Here is a 15,315-nt window from a genome sequence, read left to right as displayed (position 1 = left end):
AACAAATCTTGTGTGCAGAGTTTGCACTACAGTGAGCTGTTTTCTTGTTTACAGCACCTTTGCTTTCTCCACAGGTGAAGCAGAGAGGAAATAGTGATGCACAAGGTTTATCACTCAGTGTTGGCATCAAACCATTCATAGTTTTAGATGATAGAGCATTGGGAATCTCCCAAGAGATCATGAGATTCTTCCCAGCCATTAATTTGAGTAAAATAGCTATTAAATAACCCAGTCTAAAGCTCTGTCTTCCAAAACTCTCCATTTAGATCTTCATTTTCCAAAGGTCAGACTGTCCCATAACAGCCACAGAGGAAAGCCAGAGATTTTAATGGCAGGGGTGTGTAAGGGGGACCTGGACACGCAGAGGTGCTAACATCTAGTACCAAAGTATGTCAAAAGTAGGGGTGACTACCAGATTAAACGAATTTTTAACTCGGAGTGGAACCTGATTTTTTGTGCTTGGAGCATTTTCCTGCGTTTTAAATTGATTAAAAAGCTCAGTGTACCCTGCCAAAAGATCCCCCTCAAGTCATTCATGAAGTCAGAGATTTCTCACCCTCTTTGAAGGTTTTCATTGCAGCACTTCTCATGCAGCTGAAAAGCTGGACACACTTCAGGCCAGCAAAGCACAAGTAGTTTATCAGAACCTCCACAGAACAGGAGTTCAAGGACAATGCTTTAATGATGCAAAGTCCAAAAGCAAAGTGAGTGGAAAACTCAGTCTGCTTCACAACCATGACGTGAGGTTACCTCCTAAATGCCATTTATCCCAGCCACACCCAGCCCATAGAACATTAACTCCTGAGCTTTAAACACATACCTTTGAGCTTAAACACAAGAAGGCCTTTAATCAATGTTTGCAAAAGACAAAACCTCAACGTGCCTCAAAGCCCCACATCCCATTCCATTGTTTGTTGATGCTTTACCAGGGCTGTTTTGGAGAGAGGTGCTCCCTACACTAGTCCTTCACGTATGTTCACACAGAAGAACTTCAGCATCCGTTTCCAAATCTCCTCCCAGCAATAAAATGCTTATTTGCCAGAAATCAGCATCCGCTGCCTAATCCTCAAAGCTCCCATTAAAAAGATCACAAGTTTTAAAAACGTAGTTGAAAGACCTGGGATTTAATTAAATAATTAGATTCAGGGCATGCATGAAACTGGTCTTCAGATATGTCAAAAGCTGTCAGGGCAGGAATGAGATGAATTGTTCCCATGTTCTCTAGGGGTAGGACAACCACAGAAAGTCAAAGCTGACATCATGTATGACTTCAGACAGAAGAGGACAGTGAAGCAAACTGCCCAGGCAGATGACACTATTTCACCACCAGAAGTTTAAAAAAACCCCAAAAGTTGGGAGTAGTTTAGTCAGAACTAATATTGTTTTGCAGCAGAAGGTGATACATACTGATTCCTGAAGTCCTTTCCAGCTATGTGCATCTCCTTTGATGCTCTGACAGAGCTGTAGTTGCAGTCAGCAAAAACACTGGATGGGTCTGAACAGGGAAGAGAAAAAACCTGAATTATTATATGTTACTTGACTCTGAAGGGGAGAAATTAAAATTGCTTTGGTGGGATATGACCAATGGAGTTTGTCACATCCTCTCAGTCCTGTAACTTCCTTGATAAGTGTGTGGTACTTTCTGATCTCCAATCTCTTGTGTTTCACCCATAAGACAAAATAAAAGAACTCCGACATTAATTGAAAAGTGTTTTGGAACATCCTCAGTGATGTTACCTGATTCTTCAGCTGCCTGACACAGTTATCAGGTTGAAACACTGACCTTGTTTCCTGAGTAGACAAATCTATTCTCCTGCCCACTGTGTAAGGAATTTTTCATGGACAAGTTCACAGCACCCTGCAGACAGCACTGCTATCCAGACCTCTGCCAACACAAAGAACATAGAGAGAAAATAATCTGAAGCAGGATGCTGGAATGTTGCCTGTGGGAAAAAAAAACAAACATTTAGATACAACTCCTGCATACATCGTGTAGAACCAGCACCTTCTCTGCTTGATTCTGCTCTACTTCCAGCTAATTTCCTTCAACTCCACTCATTTTGAGAAGTCAGTAGTCATCTAGGCAAAGTGTTGGAACACAGGCTGAGAAAACAGATGCATTACGAGTCACAAGATGAAAAAGAAACCTTCAGAGCAATCCATTCCCTGCAGTGCTTTAGCTGCAGCCTCGTGAGTGTCACCAAGAGCACGCCTGCAGGGTGAGAAGCACCAGGGCAGCGCCGAGGCTGCTCCTTGGACTACAGAGGATGTGCTCAGTCTGGTGTCTGCCCTTATCAGCTGATGGCAGACGGAAGCTCCTACTAGAGGTGCGGAGATTACTCCTCAAAGGGAAGGAAATAGTCCTTGTTGCCCTTAGGAAAGGGAGAGTCACCTTTCTAACTCCTTACATTGCTGCAGTTCAACAAGCACTGGCAGTCACAGCTCTATCTCACCACTCTCTGCTTTGAAACCATCCCTGACCTTGTAACTGCTGGAGCACTCCAGTGCCTCTGTTCTAGCACATCCAGGTCCTGCTTACACACCCCTCCAGCCAATTCCTTTGTTTCCTTACACTCTGTCTCGCATCCTCCTCCTTTGATGTCTTGGCTCTACTGCAGCACACAATATTCCCAGAGTAAGCTTGGATTTATTTTTCATTTCTCCATGCCTGTGTCAGCTCACTTGTGGACAGTGATAGAAGGATCATAGTGGCTGCAATCTATCAATTTTGGTTTTGGGGTTTTTTTTGGTTTTTTTGGGGGTTTTTTTGCCTTTTTTTTTTTTTCCATTGCTTGGTAGTGAACATCACTGCCTCATTCAGTGACTTCTGCTCTAGGCACAAAGCCAGAGCTCCTGGGATATGGCACTTAGTTAACTTTTCCCTATTATTATAACCCCTGAAAAATTAGAAAATAGTATTAGAAAATTCTAATTTTCTAAATAGAAAATTAGAAAATACTACCTTAAAATCATAGCCAGGACCTAATCAATTGTACATTAACTAAAGACAATACAGAATTTCTTGGTTTTCAGAAAAATGTTTGCAGTTAACTGACTCAATATATGGCATAAGGATGGCACAAGACAGTTTTTGCTGTAAGAAATTGATCTTTGCATCTGTGGACTGCATAGGCTGTGGTGGAAACTTCTTCCTTTTTTGAATACTCACGTTCCAGTCTCTAACTTGAAGGAAAAGAGCACAGTACCTTATTGTGACTCTGCTTTGATTCTACCACAAAAATGGTTTTGATTGTTAGAACACAGCAAGGCGTGAATGAGAACTAATAAAACAGATTTTATTCCTAAAGAAAAAAAAGAGTTAAGTACAAGATTGGCAAAAAGCAGGCCTGAATTCCAGCCACACAAAGCATTTGCATTTCTCAGTAATTTACCCAGGATGCTTCTCTTGAAAATCAAGCAGTTCTTGCACTGAGTAAAGGAGCTCTGAATCCATTGTCCCTAAGACAGAGAGCGGGACACTGCTGTCAGGGAGGCCCTTTTACAAGTTGTTTTATTCCACAGCTGTTCACATGAATGCAAAATCTGAAAATTTCAGTAAGGTCTTATTTTGTAATTTAAGTGATTTTGTAGAAACAACAACTTACACAAAATCTCTTCTATAAAGATGAGGCTGTAGCTTTAAATACAAACACACTCCTCTGAGAAAGCCTTAAGATTTAGAAAAGTCCAGTTTAAGGACAAAATTCTGAATGTGAACACATAAAACTCCACTGGAATATTCAGCAACGTGGTAGAACACCGAAAGCAAAATTTGGTTCTTAATGTGTCTCTGAAGACTGTAATTATATTTCCCATTGTACTAGTAACATTAATTGAATGTTTAGCTGAAATCAAGTTCATTACAAGTTAAATACAGTACCTAGCCTATTAGGACGGTGTTTATAATTATAGTCATAAAGCACTTGTAAAACACCTTCATTGCAGCAAATAGGTGGAAGTTGGGTGTAGTGGCTGCTAAAGCATCTCAGTTCACTCTCTGCATCTTTGCAGCATTGTGGGCCAAGGTCACCTGTGCCACTGAATCACCTCCAGAGCTTGTGCCAACAGCACTGAATTTCAGAGGGACACAGCCTACAGCAGAACAATGTAATACTGCACAAACTGCTGTCTAAGGGTTTTTTTCAGTGCAGCTGGACTATACTGAACATCCCTAGCTCTATAAAGAGGCACATTCTCATACTAATACACTTAATTACTGGCCAGCTTATTGGCCTAATAATGAATTTTAAATAAAACAGCTTTTAATAACACAAGACCTAAGAAATTACAGTTATCTTTGATGTATCAGATTTTGTATTTGATTTCCTGTCTCTCTGAGAGCATCCTTACAGAAAATACCTGATCTGCTTTTGGTATTGCCCAAAGTCTTTCTGCCTGAACTCCAACAAACACCTTACTCAGAGAGCTACACGATTTTGCTGGGAGCTGAGTCATGAGCAGCAGTGAAGTTCCACCTTGGGCACACAAGTGAACTGTAGCTGTGCAGACACTTGGTGTCACTTCTGCCCAGTTACACACATGAAGGAGCACCCAAATTCAAGCATAACCACTTGGCCTGTCTCACTTTGATAATAAATTAGGTTTCTTTTCATAGCCATTTTCATAAGAATAGTAGCACCCAAAAAGAGAAATTAGTTTTAAGGTATTTTATTTGACATGATTGAAGACACAAGAACACTCAAGATACAATCCAGACAAGTTGTGAACAGCTCCAAGTATCAGTGAAATCTGAATTTATCTTGCACAGAGGTGAACAAGACCACAATGGTTGGTTTAATAATATAGTTTAAGACTATTTCAAGCAGGTGAGTACTGTGACATTATGCCCAACAACTTTTAAACTATTCATCCGCTTAAGCCATTTCATATCATAAATATGCAGCTTATCTTGGCTATTAAATCTCTGCAATATATAATTAGCCTTCTCATAATAATGCATTAAAACTCCTGTATATGAATATTGGTATACTCATACCAATGCAAACTGTCCTAACCACCACTGCACATTTATCATATTCTAGCACAATTAATCATTCCATCACAAACAGCTGCTAAACTTCAGCCTAGAGTTCAGTAACTTGGACCCAAACCTCCAAGTTGCTGCTTAGAGCAAAACTCCTGCCAAGACCTTCTGCTTTCCCTATGGATAGCTGGCCTTGTTGTCTTTTCAACATTAAGTTGCACAATGTCATCTGAAACCCTACCAAAAAAAGTTCTGCAGGGGAATGTCCTGCAAAAGTATCACAACTACAATTCTAAAAATGCCTCATTTCCTAGTAAATTTCATATTAATTTTACAGCCTAACATCCTTTATTGAAATGGGCATCCACATGCCTCTTACAGTGTAAAGTTGTTTAATTGGGTTACAGTCTACAGACCACAGCATAATATTCTACTTTACAATTCTAATTCCTTAGAGAGACAAGCTAATTTTCCATTCTGAAAGAGGACAACAAGGACAGCTGGGAGTTTGTTCAGTAGTTCAGTGCTCTGCAAAGATAAGCTTGATAGTGTTCTCATCAGACTGAAGGAGGAAGTGCAAAAAATAGATAAACCACGTTTCACAGTCACAGGGCTTTCAGCAACAAGCCCCTGCTTGGATCCAGATGGGACCTTACAGAAGGTGAATCAGAAAGGGCAGAGAATCGCTGCTGTGCAGGGAACTGTGCTCCAGAAGAGCTGCAGAAAACACCTGTAGCTTTCCCTGCAGACATGCTGCAAACAGCACAAAAATCAGGGGCCACCTGATCTTGCAGGTCACCTCCTCTTCACAGGGGAGACAGGGGGTGACAGCCACTTATTAGACCAAATCCTGTGTTAAGGCCACTGAAAATAAATCTGTGCAGAACTGGGCAGATTCAGCTTAACATAGCATGCAAAGACAGCAAAGCCTATTTTTCTGTAAGAATTTTCTTTTGTGGCAGGTGGAAGTGGTAGACAGAGACTGTGCCTTACCTGCAGCTACAATAAAAGAGTGTTGCCTGGCTTCGGAAGGTAGTTTTTCATTTTGTTGTTGTTGTTGTTTTGTAAACTAGAGAAGATCCTTATGAAAACCCCAAAACCCAGTGAAGAAGCTGTATACCCAGATTTTTGGTTTTACAGGAGGATTCATCCATTATTATGAAGCATTGCTGGAGATGGAATGGTCACCCTCTGAAACAAAGAAATGAAAACCCCAGCAACAGACTATTGCATTTGTGTGATGTGCTTAGCTGGTATGACTTGCATTGCAGGAAGAATGTTGTATTCTCTGACACACCAACAATTCTTTCCTATTATTATAAGATCAGCCTTTTACATTTCATATCTTACCATCTTCAAAAGCCTATAATTACAGAAGCTGATTGAGAAACTGTGTTATTTAAAATTAACAGCTGAATGAAATCAACAGAAGCAAAGTGCATTTTTATACAAGAAAATAGCACTGTAGAAAGAAAGAGTCTGTACAATATTTAAATATTGTATATACATAAAATTATATTGTTCATAACTCATCTTAAAGTTTCTCTTGTTTGTAAACCATGGAAAGCAACACACACCAAAAAATTCCCAGCATTTAGCTTTTAAAGCATTTAGCAGGCAGCAGGAACTCGACTGCTAGCAAGCACACTTTGTAATTATAGAAAGTATCCAGCAGGATACTGTGACTAGCATTCTTCATAGTCCTTTATTTATTTATTTTAAAGCTGAATGCAGAACACATTTCCCATTCAACCAGGGAATTTCTGCAGGAGACACAGAAAACTCAATGACAAAAAAATGCAGTGGATCAGTTCTGCAGCTCTCTACTGTGGCAAAACTCCAGGATAAACACAGAAAATTTAAGTGCAGGATTGGAACATAAATTAATGAAATAACTGATAAAGCTTTAATCTCTAAAAAGTGTCAGTAATGGATTTAACTCATGCTCAACTTTTTTAAAAGGAAGGTTTAGGCTAATAATTCATGTTGCAAAGTTTTGAAAATGTAATGAATTCCAGCAGGTAATCAGGCAGCTCTGTATAAATGCTCTGGAAAGTGTCAGCATTTTAGGGTGATTCTACAGGTTGGTACCAGTCAGCTAATTTGGAGTGAAATTAGGATTTGAATCTGAAGTTGTCAGTTTGTGGCAGATACAGAACGTAGGTTTCAGAAATTTTCCTCCTGTAGCATTTTGCAAAATAAAAGCTATTCTAGTTGCAAACTATTCCAGTTGGAAAAAAAAATAAAAAAAAAAAAATTCCAGGTGAGCATGCTTAAGGAAACATTTCCAGAAGTTGTTATTTGAAAAACAAGATGCTACCATGACCATCAGTGCATTTCTCCTGTGTCAAGACCTCTGTGCTCACTGCCATGTAAGGAATGCTTTATTTAATGCTATTTGTAGTTTCATTCTACTGGCTTCTGCCTTCCACTTCATTGGCCATACAACTCAACCCAGCAACGTATTTTACTGAATTAAAATGCTTGCTACAAAAAATATATTATGGCACTTCTGATCTGAATGTTTTGTCTCTTCTGCATTGTTTAAATGTTTCTGGACAGTCATCGTCTAGCTGTGCTTCCAAATCTTAACACAGGAATGAACAAGAAAGGAAATACAACCACTTGGGGAAGTGCTTGATAAAGCAAATGGGTCAGAGGGATGTTGACAAGCTGAAGAAATGTGCAGACAGGAACCTCAAAGTTCAGCAAAGGCAAGTGCAAAGTCCTGAACGTGGGCAGGAATACCTCCAAGCACCAGGAGAAGCTGTGGTCCAAGTGTCTGGGAAGCAGCCTGGCAGCAGAGCAGCACCTTGGCATCGTGGGAGACACTGAGTGAGGCTGAGCAGGAGCCAGCAATGTGCCCTTGGCATGCAGAACGCCAGCAGCCTCTGGGCTGCACTGGGAACAGCACTGTCAGCAGGTCTAGCAAAGTCATTATTCCTCTGATTCAGCCCTGCTGAGACCATGCCTGAGTGCCAGGTTCAGCTCTGTGCTTCCCAGGACAAGAGACACGGACACACAGCACTGAGACCAGCAAAGGCTCACCAAGGGGAGAAGGGACTGAGGGATCTCCCACGTGAGGAGAGGCTGTGAGAGCTGGGGCTGTTGGACTCAAGGAGGCTCAGGGGATGCTAGGAATGTGTACAAATGCCTGGGAGCAGGCAGGAAAGAGGATGGAGCCAGACCTCCCAGAGGCATCCAGTGAAAGAGCAGGAAAGAGGCAACGCGCACAAATTTAAAATCAAGAAATTCCTTTTAAGCATAAGAAAAAACTTTTGCAGTTAGGGCTGTCAAGCAAGTTGCCAGGAGCTTAGGGATCTTCATTTTGGAGATAATAAAAATTGGAAAAAGCAACTTGTTCTGACTGATACTGCTTAGAACAGAGAGTTCTTATCAGATCATGTCAGTGGATGTCCCCTTCAAGCTCAACTACTCTGTGATTCTCTGGTTTCAGATGGAGACTAATAAAAGTAAGTTTAAGACTCAAAAGAGAAATAGGTTGTTCTTAGTATTATTTTCCAAAGTACAATGAAGGTAATGCTAGCTAATTAATCTGATAGCTTGTTCTGAGAGTTTTGACAACAAAGGCCTTGTTTTTAAACTGGATCAATCAACATTAGGCCCCCAAAACATACATGTATTTCCTAAATATAATTTTAAGGATTTCTGAGGATTTTCTTTACTCAGAATTTAAGTAATTTAGATCCCATTCCTTTGAGTCATTGATTTTCAGCACTTTAAATTCTGAAAGCACTGGGCAAAATCAAAATAATATAATAAAACTACTAATTTGTTCCCATTGCCAGAGGATGGTGCTGTTATAACAGATATCCCATACAGATAAACCCCTACACCAGTCACACGGGATAGTGAGTTTTTCTCAGGAGGAAGAGGAAGAAGAACAAGGCAAAGAGATTACAACGTGGTATTTTTATAACTAACCTTCAGGACCCAACAATAATCAGTGTTTACTTTATAAAGGTAGATCTTTAAGCATGCTTGAGTAACTTGGTAACTTTTACAACCTCTGGAACTTTTGCTCCCAAAACCTTTTAAGGGTCTTTCAAAATGCAGTCCTTGGTCACCAAAGGACACAGACACAACATTCCCCACCTTAACTAGCTGTTCTCATATAGCCTGCTGAAATTCAAGGTGATGACATGACAGACGGAAGTCAAAAAACAGAACAGTGGAAGATCAGTCTCACAAACAGGCTGTGGTGGGGAGAAAGGGCCGTTAGTAATTTAAGAAATCAATACCAACTTTGACACTTTTAGAGGTCGCAACATCAACAGCCATGGCTTTGATTTCAGTGTCCCCAAACTGCATGAGTGTTTTGATCTCGCGCCGGTTGGGCACGGAAGCGTCAGTTCCCGTGAGATCCAGGCGCAGGGTGCCGCACTTCTTCACACCGGGCTCGGTGATGAAGCTGACGCTGTCTTGCTCCGAGCTGTAGATATTGATCACTATTACTAACTGAGAAGGCTTGGCAGGTGTGTAACTGCGTGTCACAGTCTCTCCCAGGGCTACAGACTGGTCGGCTGAGATGAATTTGTCGAAGACGTCGGTGCACCAGCGCGTGCCGTCTTTGATGAGCAGCTTCTCCGGGGGATGCTTGCCCTCCACGAAGCGGTTGAGCACCCCGACGCCGTAGGTGAGAGGGGAGCGCCGCACCTTGATGACAGCAGGGTCGAGGCCAAAGAGAACAGCTCCTTTGAGGATGGTCAGACCCACATCCTGGGGGATGATGACCCGGCACCTCGAGCCAAAAGCGCTCTGGACGGCTTGTTGGAGCAAGGGGGATTCGGCAAAGCCACCCACCAGGAACAGAAACTTCACATTGGTCACCTCTGGCTTATCAAACACTTCACCTGAACAGAAAGAGAGAGCATTCCATAAAATCCATTTTAACAAGGCAATGCAAGTGAAAATGCCAATGTCTGAGTGCACCGAGTGTTCCACACAGGTGATGTGGAACTGTCACATCTGTGCCCACACTGCCTCCCTCAGCATGCACCAGTCCCACTTGTGTGTCTCCAGGATATTTCACTATAAATTCACTCACCTCAAAGCATACATTTTTGAATGTATGACCCTTTATTGCATTCCAGATAAATCACTCCATTTCAAATTCACTTATTATTTCTGACCCCAGCATCTTAACCACAATAAATACCATCTGTGAAATAATTCCTCTTTACATTTTTACAGACTTTCCTTCTTAGCTTAAGATCACATCTCCTACTTTCAAGAAAACCACGCAGTTCACTTATAGGCTCACTTTTAGTTCAAACAAGTAAGTCACCTGCCACAACTGCTGCAGTCCTAGGTCTCCCTCTCTGCTCACATATAAGCTGCTCTATACTTGTCGTCTTATTAAGTTCTGAAATTCAGCTAATGATCCCTCACATATGATAAGCAGATATATTTATTGCTGGACATTTATTCCAAATAGTGCTTTGCAATGTGTAGAAAGCAGCACTTTTCTCATCACAAGCATTATATTCCACTTGATACAAATTTCATCTTCCACAAGGAAGACTTTAAATAGTAACTTTCCCAATAAGCACGTCACTTTCCATTACTGGACAAATAAATTCATTGCTGCTTAAGCCACGCCTGGAAGTACTTCTACCATGATGCATCACTTACTATTTGTGCTTTAGAGATGTCAATGATTTGGATGGTCATGAACAAATGTGACCTTCCACTAGGGAGGAATGAATTGGAGGTTTTAATAGCTGGAATAGTCAAAAACGATTTACAACTCTGGTATAATTTAGTTGTTGCCTGAACCAGGAAAAAAGAAAGGCAAGATCTGGGTTTCTCAGTGCTTCTGAATGCTAGCAGCCCTGGGAGCACAGAGTAATTGAAGCTCAGGCAGTAAGAGAACTGAATCCCACAGTAACTAGCACTAGAGCTAGGCAGGACTGTGTGCTCAGGGCACATCCTCTACTCGTATTATTTTCCTAGCTGATTTGTAGAGAGCTGAAAGTTTCAGAACTGAATTCCTTGTCCACAACTGGTGCATACCAGGAGGGTTGTTACTGGGTTGAAATGGATGAGCAAAGCCTCAGTTTCAGCTCAGCCAGGAAGTGGAATCACACACAGATACGTACTCAGGTGCTGGACAATCTGGTCAATCGTAGGTTTGAAAAGAGCATTCATTGCATCTGGGCTCATCCTCAGCATTCCCTGGGAGGACCACTTCACAAAGTCCACACTGCAAAGGAACAGTGAGAAAGAACATTAAAGCACTGCAGCTGAGCATTAAAACAACCACCATTAAATAAATGAATTAATGAGTTTACAGAATCTGTGTGCATTTTCCTTGGAACAAAGTGCTCCACCTCACCCTAGCCCTGTACCAACTGCAGTTATGTAAAACTTGAAGGGAGAATTACTATTTTGGCTTGTCTAATTGTTGTTTTCTTTGCCTGATTGCCTTCTGCAGCATTAGCAATGCTCAACTGCTCTCTGAAACAGCTGGCAGTCAGTGCAGTGCTCGCTCATCTGAAACAGCACTGATTCATCCCCAGAAGGGCAGCATTTAGATTATAGCAGTGGCAGGCCAAAGCCACTGGAAACACACAAGGAAAACAAGCAAGTTGGGAAGCCTCAGGAGGCAGAAGAAAGAACGACATTTTTAATGAGGCATAACATTTATTAAATGAACACAGGCATTATGCTGTTCTATCACTGCTACACATCTGTATAGCTCAATAATCCCCCTTTCATTCATGCACATTATATGTCAACCTTTACACTCTTTCCATCCTGTTATCCAATTCATTTCATTTCATTTGAAGGAAGCATTGAACATTTCCTCTAAGATTCACCATTAAGACTACTGATAAAAGGAAATGGCCTCATGATGGGGAGTACTTCCAGAAATTTTTAATGATTTCAGAACCTCAGACTCATTTAGAAAGCGACTTTTAGCTGGATTCCAAGTCATTTAAGCTTACAGTACATTTACCAGTAATTTCTGAAAGAGATGCAGGAGTTCCAACCTGCATACTACATTCAACACTGGCTAGTTAAAAAAATTAAGGTACAGGTACTAAATATCAAATATTCCCTTCTCAGGTCCCAAGCCTTCTGTGCCAGATTCAGAGGTTCTCTTGTTCATTCTCTTTTACACCATTAAACTCCAGGTTTTCTGTAATATGGAACTTCAAAAGATGCAAAATGCCCATTTCTACTTTCTGCTCACTTCCCTTTCTACAGCAGCCCACGATCTTGTCATTTAGGGTGACTTCTTGATACTGAAAATCATGAATTAAAATCTCTGGAGGGGATTATGTATCCCTGGCTATCAAGCAGATTATCAAACTTGTAAAATCCTGTAAGAAGCAAAGGCCTGTCATCACTTCAAAAGCCAAATGCTCTCCTCTTGCAGAGCTTTATGCAGTAGTGTATGTTTTCTCCAGTGATCTGATACTGTTAATAACTTCCCTCAAGCCCTGAACATATTTATACATCTCACAATCTTGATGTGTTCCAGGATCCAGGCCACTAAAAATTAAGGTTCTAGGCAACAAATTCTGTGTTTGATCTGACATTCCTAATTAACATGCAAGAGACTCTCAATATACAGTCAAAGGAAACGATGACCTAACAGAAGTTATAGAAAGCAATACCTGAAAAGTGAAAGCCTTGTACAAAAAAGCTTCTGCAAGAGATCAATCAGAACTTTTCATTCTGGAAACTGCACCAGAGTCAACCCCACCTTCTCATCCTTGCACTACACTTTTTACACTATTACCTTCCAGTCCTAATGCAATTAGGATATTTTAATAATTTGTCTTTGCTACCAGTGGTTAATTCTGCGTCCATGTGGTTTCAATTGCCTACTCACTTGCTTTTCCTCAAGGCATGTTCTACACTGTGACCTCGGAACTTCTTGTAGTAGTCAATGAAGGAGAAGGGCAGGGTGATGTTCAGGGGGTTGGTCCTGTCGGGAGCTGCCGCTCGCTTGCGGGACTCGAACGCGATCATCAGATCCACCCAGGCTGCAGGGCGCTTGATTTTAAACTGCTCAATGAAATCTTCCCCAAATATTTTACACAGGAGCTTTTCAAACTCGTAGTCCACACCTAGAGAACCGTATGGCCCACCTGTAGCACAGACAAAGCACAGCTTTAATATTCTGGATATTCTTTAATCATCTTATGACATTTTGAGTTGACCACACAGACATCAGAAAAACACACTCAGGACTGTCACGGGACAAGGTCCACAAAAAAAGGGATCTTCCCTAAACCTAACAGCTGGCCTAATACACAACGTGATCTTACCTTTGCCTCACTGTTACTCCTGTATCATTATAACCACTGTAACACTACCACTATAATTGAGTGGTTCAGCCAGTTAGGGTTAGACTAATTTTGAGTGCTGGTCTCATCTCAGGAAGAACTGTCAGTAAAATGCAATAAATGCATATAGGCATTTCCTTCAATGACAAGCCAAAACACGAGATAAATATGTAACACATTATCTAATTACATAAAGCAAGCAGTGGAAGGGACATTACCTGTTGCTTTGTAGAGCTCCTTCAGATGTCCTTCAGGGAGCCTGATCTGATGGACAGTCATATCCACCGTGCCTCCCCCGCTGTCAACCACGATGTACCGATCACCTGGAATGCCACGGGGAGAGGCCAGGGCCATTAAACCAGGGTGAGCACACCAGCTCACTGCAGCCACAGCTCCCGAGGGCACCAGGGGAGATAATGGCCTACAGACTGCCAGCAGTGGCCATGCTGAGGACTTGATGTTCGCCAGTAATTGTATCACAGTGATTGATAACAAATACCAGAGTCAGATGTCAAAAGCTATTGATGTAGCACGGCTGATAAGTGGGGACTGCTCACGCTGCTGGTGTACATCCTACCAAATATTATACCATATTTACAAAGCTTGTTCTGAGGAAAATATTCTAATTGCATGGCTTTCCACCATCTCATTAATGAATCTTACTACGCTAAAGCATGCAGAATTGCAATTCAACACTTGTAACTAAGAGCAGCACATGAACTTGTGGGTTTTTTCCTTTTCCCCTTTATAACCACCGTGAGAACAATGCAGTGCACAACACCTTTGTGGGAAACACAATATTTGCCTGCAATACAAAACCAGTGACAGCAAAGTTTGTCCAGGAAAGGACAGTACCTTCCTCCAGCTCAGACCAGATCTCTCCTATGACGTTTTCCACCATGAAGGTTCGACTCTGCCTGTTCCGGCGCACGTGTTCCTTCCCTGGAGATTGACAGAAAAAAAGTTACTGATTATAAAAAAGCATGAGGAAATAAAATTTAAAACTGCAGGGAACAAGTGCAAGCACTCTGACAGATCTGTATGTATCACTTCTTAAAAAAACCAAATGTACAAATATCATTACATTGGGACCAGGAACATTAGAATGTCACTCCCGGAAAGAAGGAAAAATGGTTTATAGCCACCCTGCTCTTCCTTGATATTGTTACATATACTTATTTGTCTTTTAATCTATACTAATTACCTAACACAAATAATGCAAACTAATCACATATAGTAATAACTGAATAAGAAAGCTATAAACAGGTCTGACTCACAGTTTTTTAGAACACTCTGGGTTGGCAAAGTGCATGCTGGCAGCAGGGTGTGGGGCTGGCAGCCAGCTGTGCTCACAGCAGCCAGCTGTGCTCACAGCAGCCTCCACCAGCAGGTGGCAGCCCCAGCCCACTCCCACACAACCCCCACACCACCTGCATGGGAGAACATCCCCACATTTCCAAAGAGCCCCTGCTCATTTTGAGTGCTCTGGCAAATATGCCTCCCCAACCTCTCAGGGTGTCAGTCTACCCCAAAACCAGCAGCCAGAAGTAGTGCTGCCCATATTAGTAACTTCTTAAAGACACAGTGATCACCAGGGCTGACCCCCACAATATTTAAAATTTATACCCATTAAAAATTGTGTCAAGCCATTAACTTACAAGACTTTACTACTACTTAGACATTTATAAAACGAAGAACAGTCTGTCAAGAGAAAGCAGAGTAGTGAGAACATCTGCTATTTATGCTTCTAAATCAACCTCTATAACTGAATCATAAAAATGTCCACATTCTTTGTGTTATCATCACTCACCTTCAAAGGCACTCCATAAAACACTACAAGAGAGGCAGCCTGTCATGAGTGGAAATTTCTTTTTCTGAAAATACCAGCACGCAAATCACAGAATGCACTTTGCTTCCTATTTCTATAGTACTGGTCATCAGAAAATAGAGCATCAGCTGCACTTGCTGCTGCACCCTCCCCAAAAAGACCCCACAATGCAGAGAAGCTGC

At 41.5% G+C, this 15,315-nt stretch overlaps 1 protein-coding gene across 1 annotated transcript in view; it reads right to left on the bottom strand.

The window, feature by feature from the left end:
- Positions 1-9,223: 9,223 nt before the first annotated feature.
- HSPA12A (heat shock protein family A (Hsp70) member 12A) overlaps positions 9,224-15,315 on the bottom strand; it is a 36,105-nt gene continuing 30,013 nt past the window's right edge. Inside the window, exons 8-12 of the mRNA XM_062496435.1 lie at positions 14,161-14,247; positions 13,524-13,628; positions 12,849-13,107; positions 11,107-11,210; positions 9,224-9,858 (exon numbers count right to left, since the gene is read on the bottom strand). Of these exons, the coding sequence (XP_062352419.1) occupies positions 9,224-9,858; positions 11,107-11,210; positions 12,849-13,107; positions 13,524-13,628; positions 14,161-14,247 (1,190 nt within the window). The remainder of the gene's footprint in view (positions 9,859-11,106; positions 11,211-12,848; positions 13,108-13,523; positions 13,629-14,160; positions 14,248-15,315) is intronic.

The sequence above is a fragment of the Cinclus cinclus genome, chromosome 7 (assembly GCF_963662255.1).
Source record: "Cinclus cinclus chromosome 7, bCinCin1.1, whole genome shotgun sequence".
NCBI classification, from domain to species: domain Eukaryota; kingdom Metazoa; phylum Chordata; class Aves; order Passeriformes; family Cinclidae; genus Cinclus; species Cinclus cinclus.
This window is presented reverse-complemented; position numbering and strand designations above follow the sequence as displayed.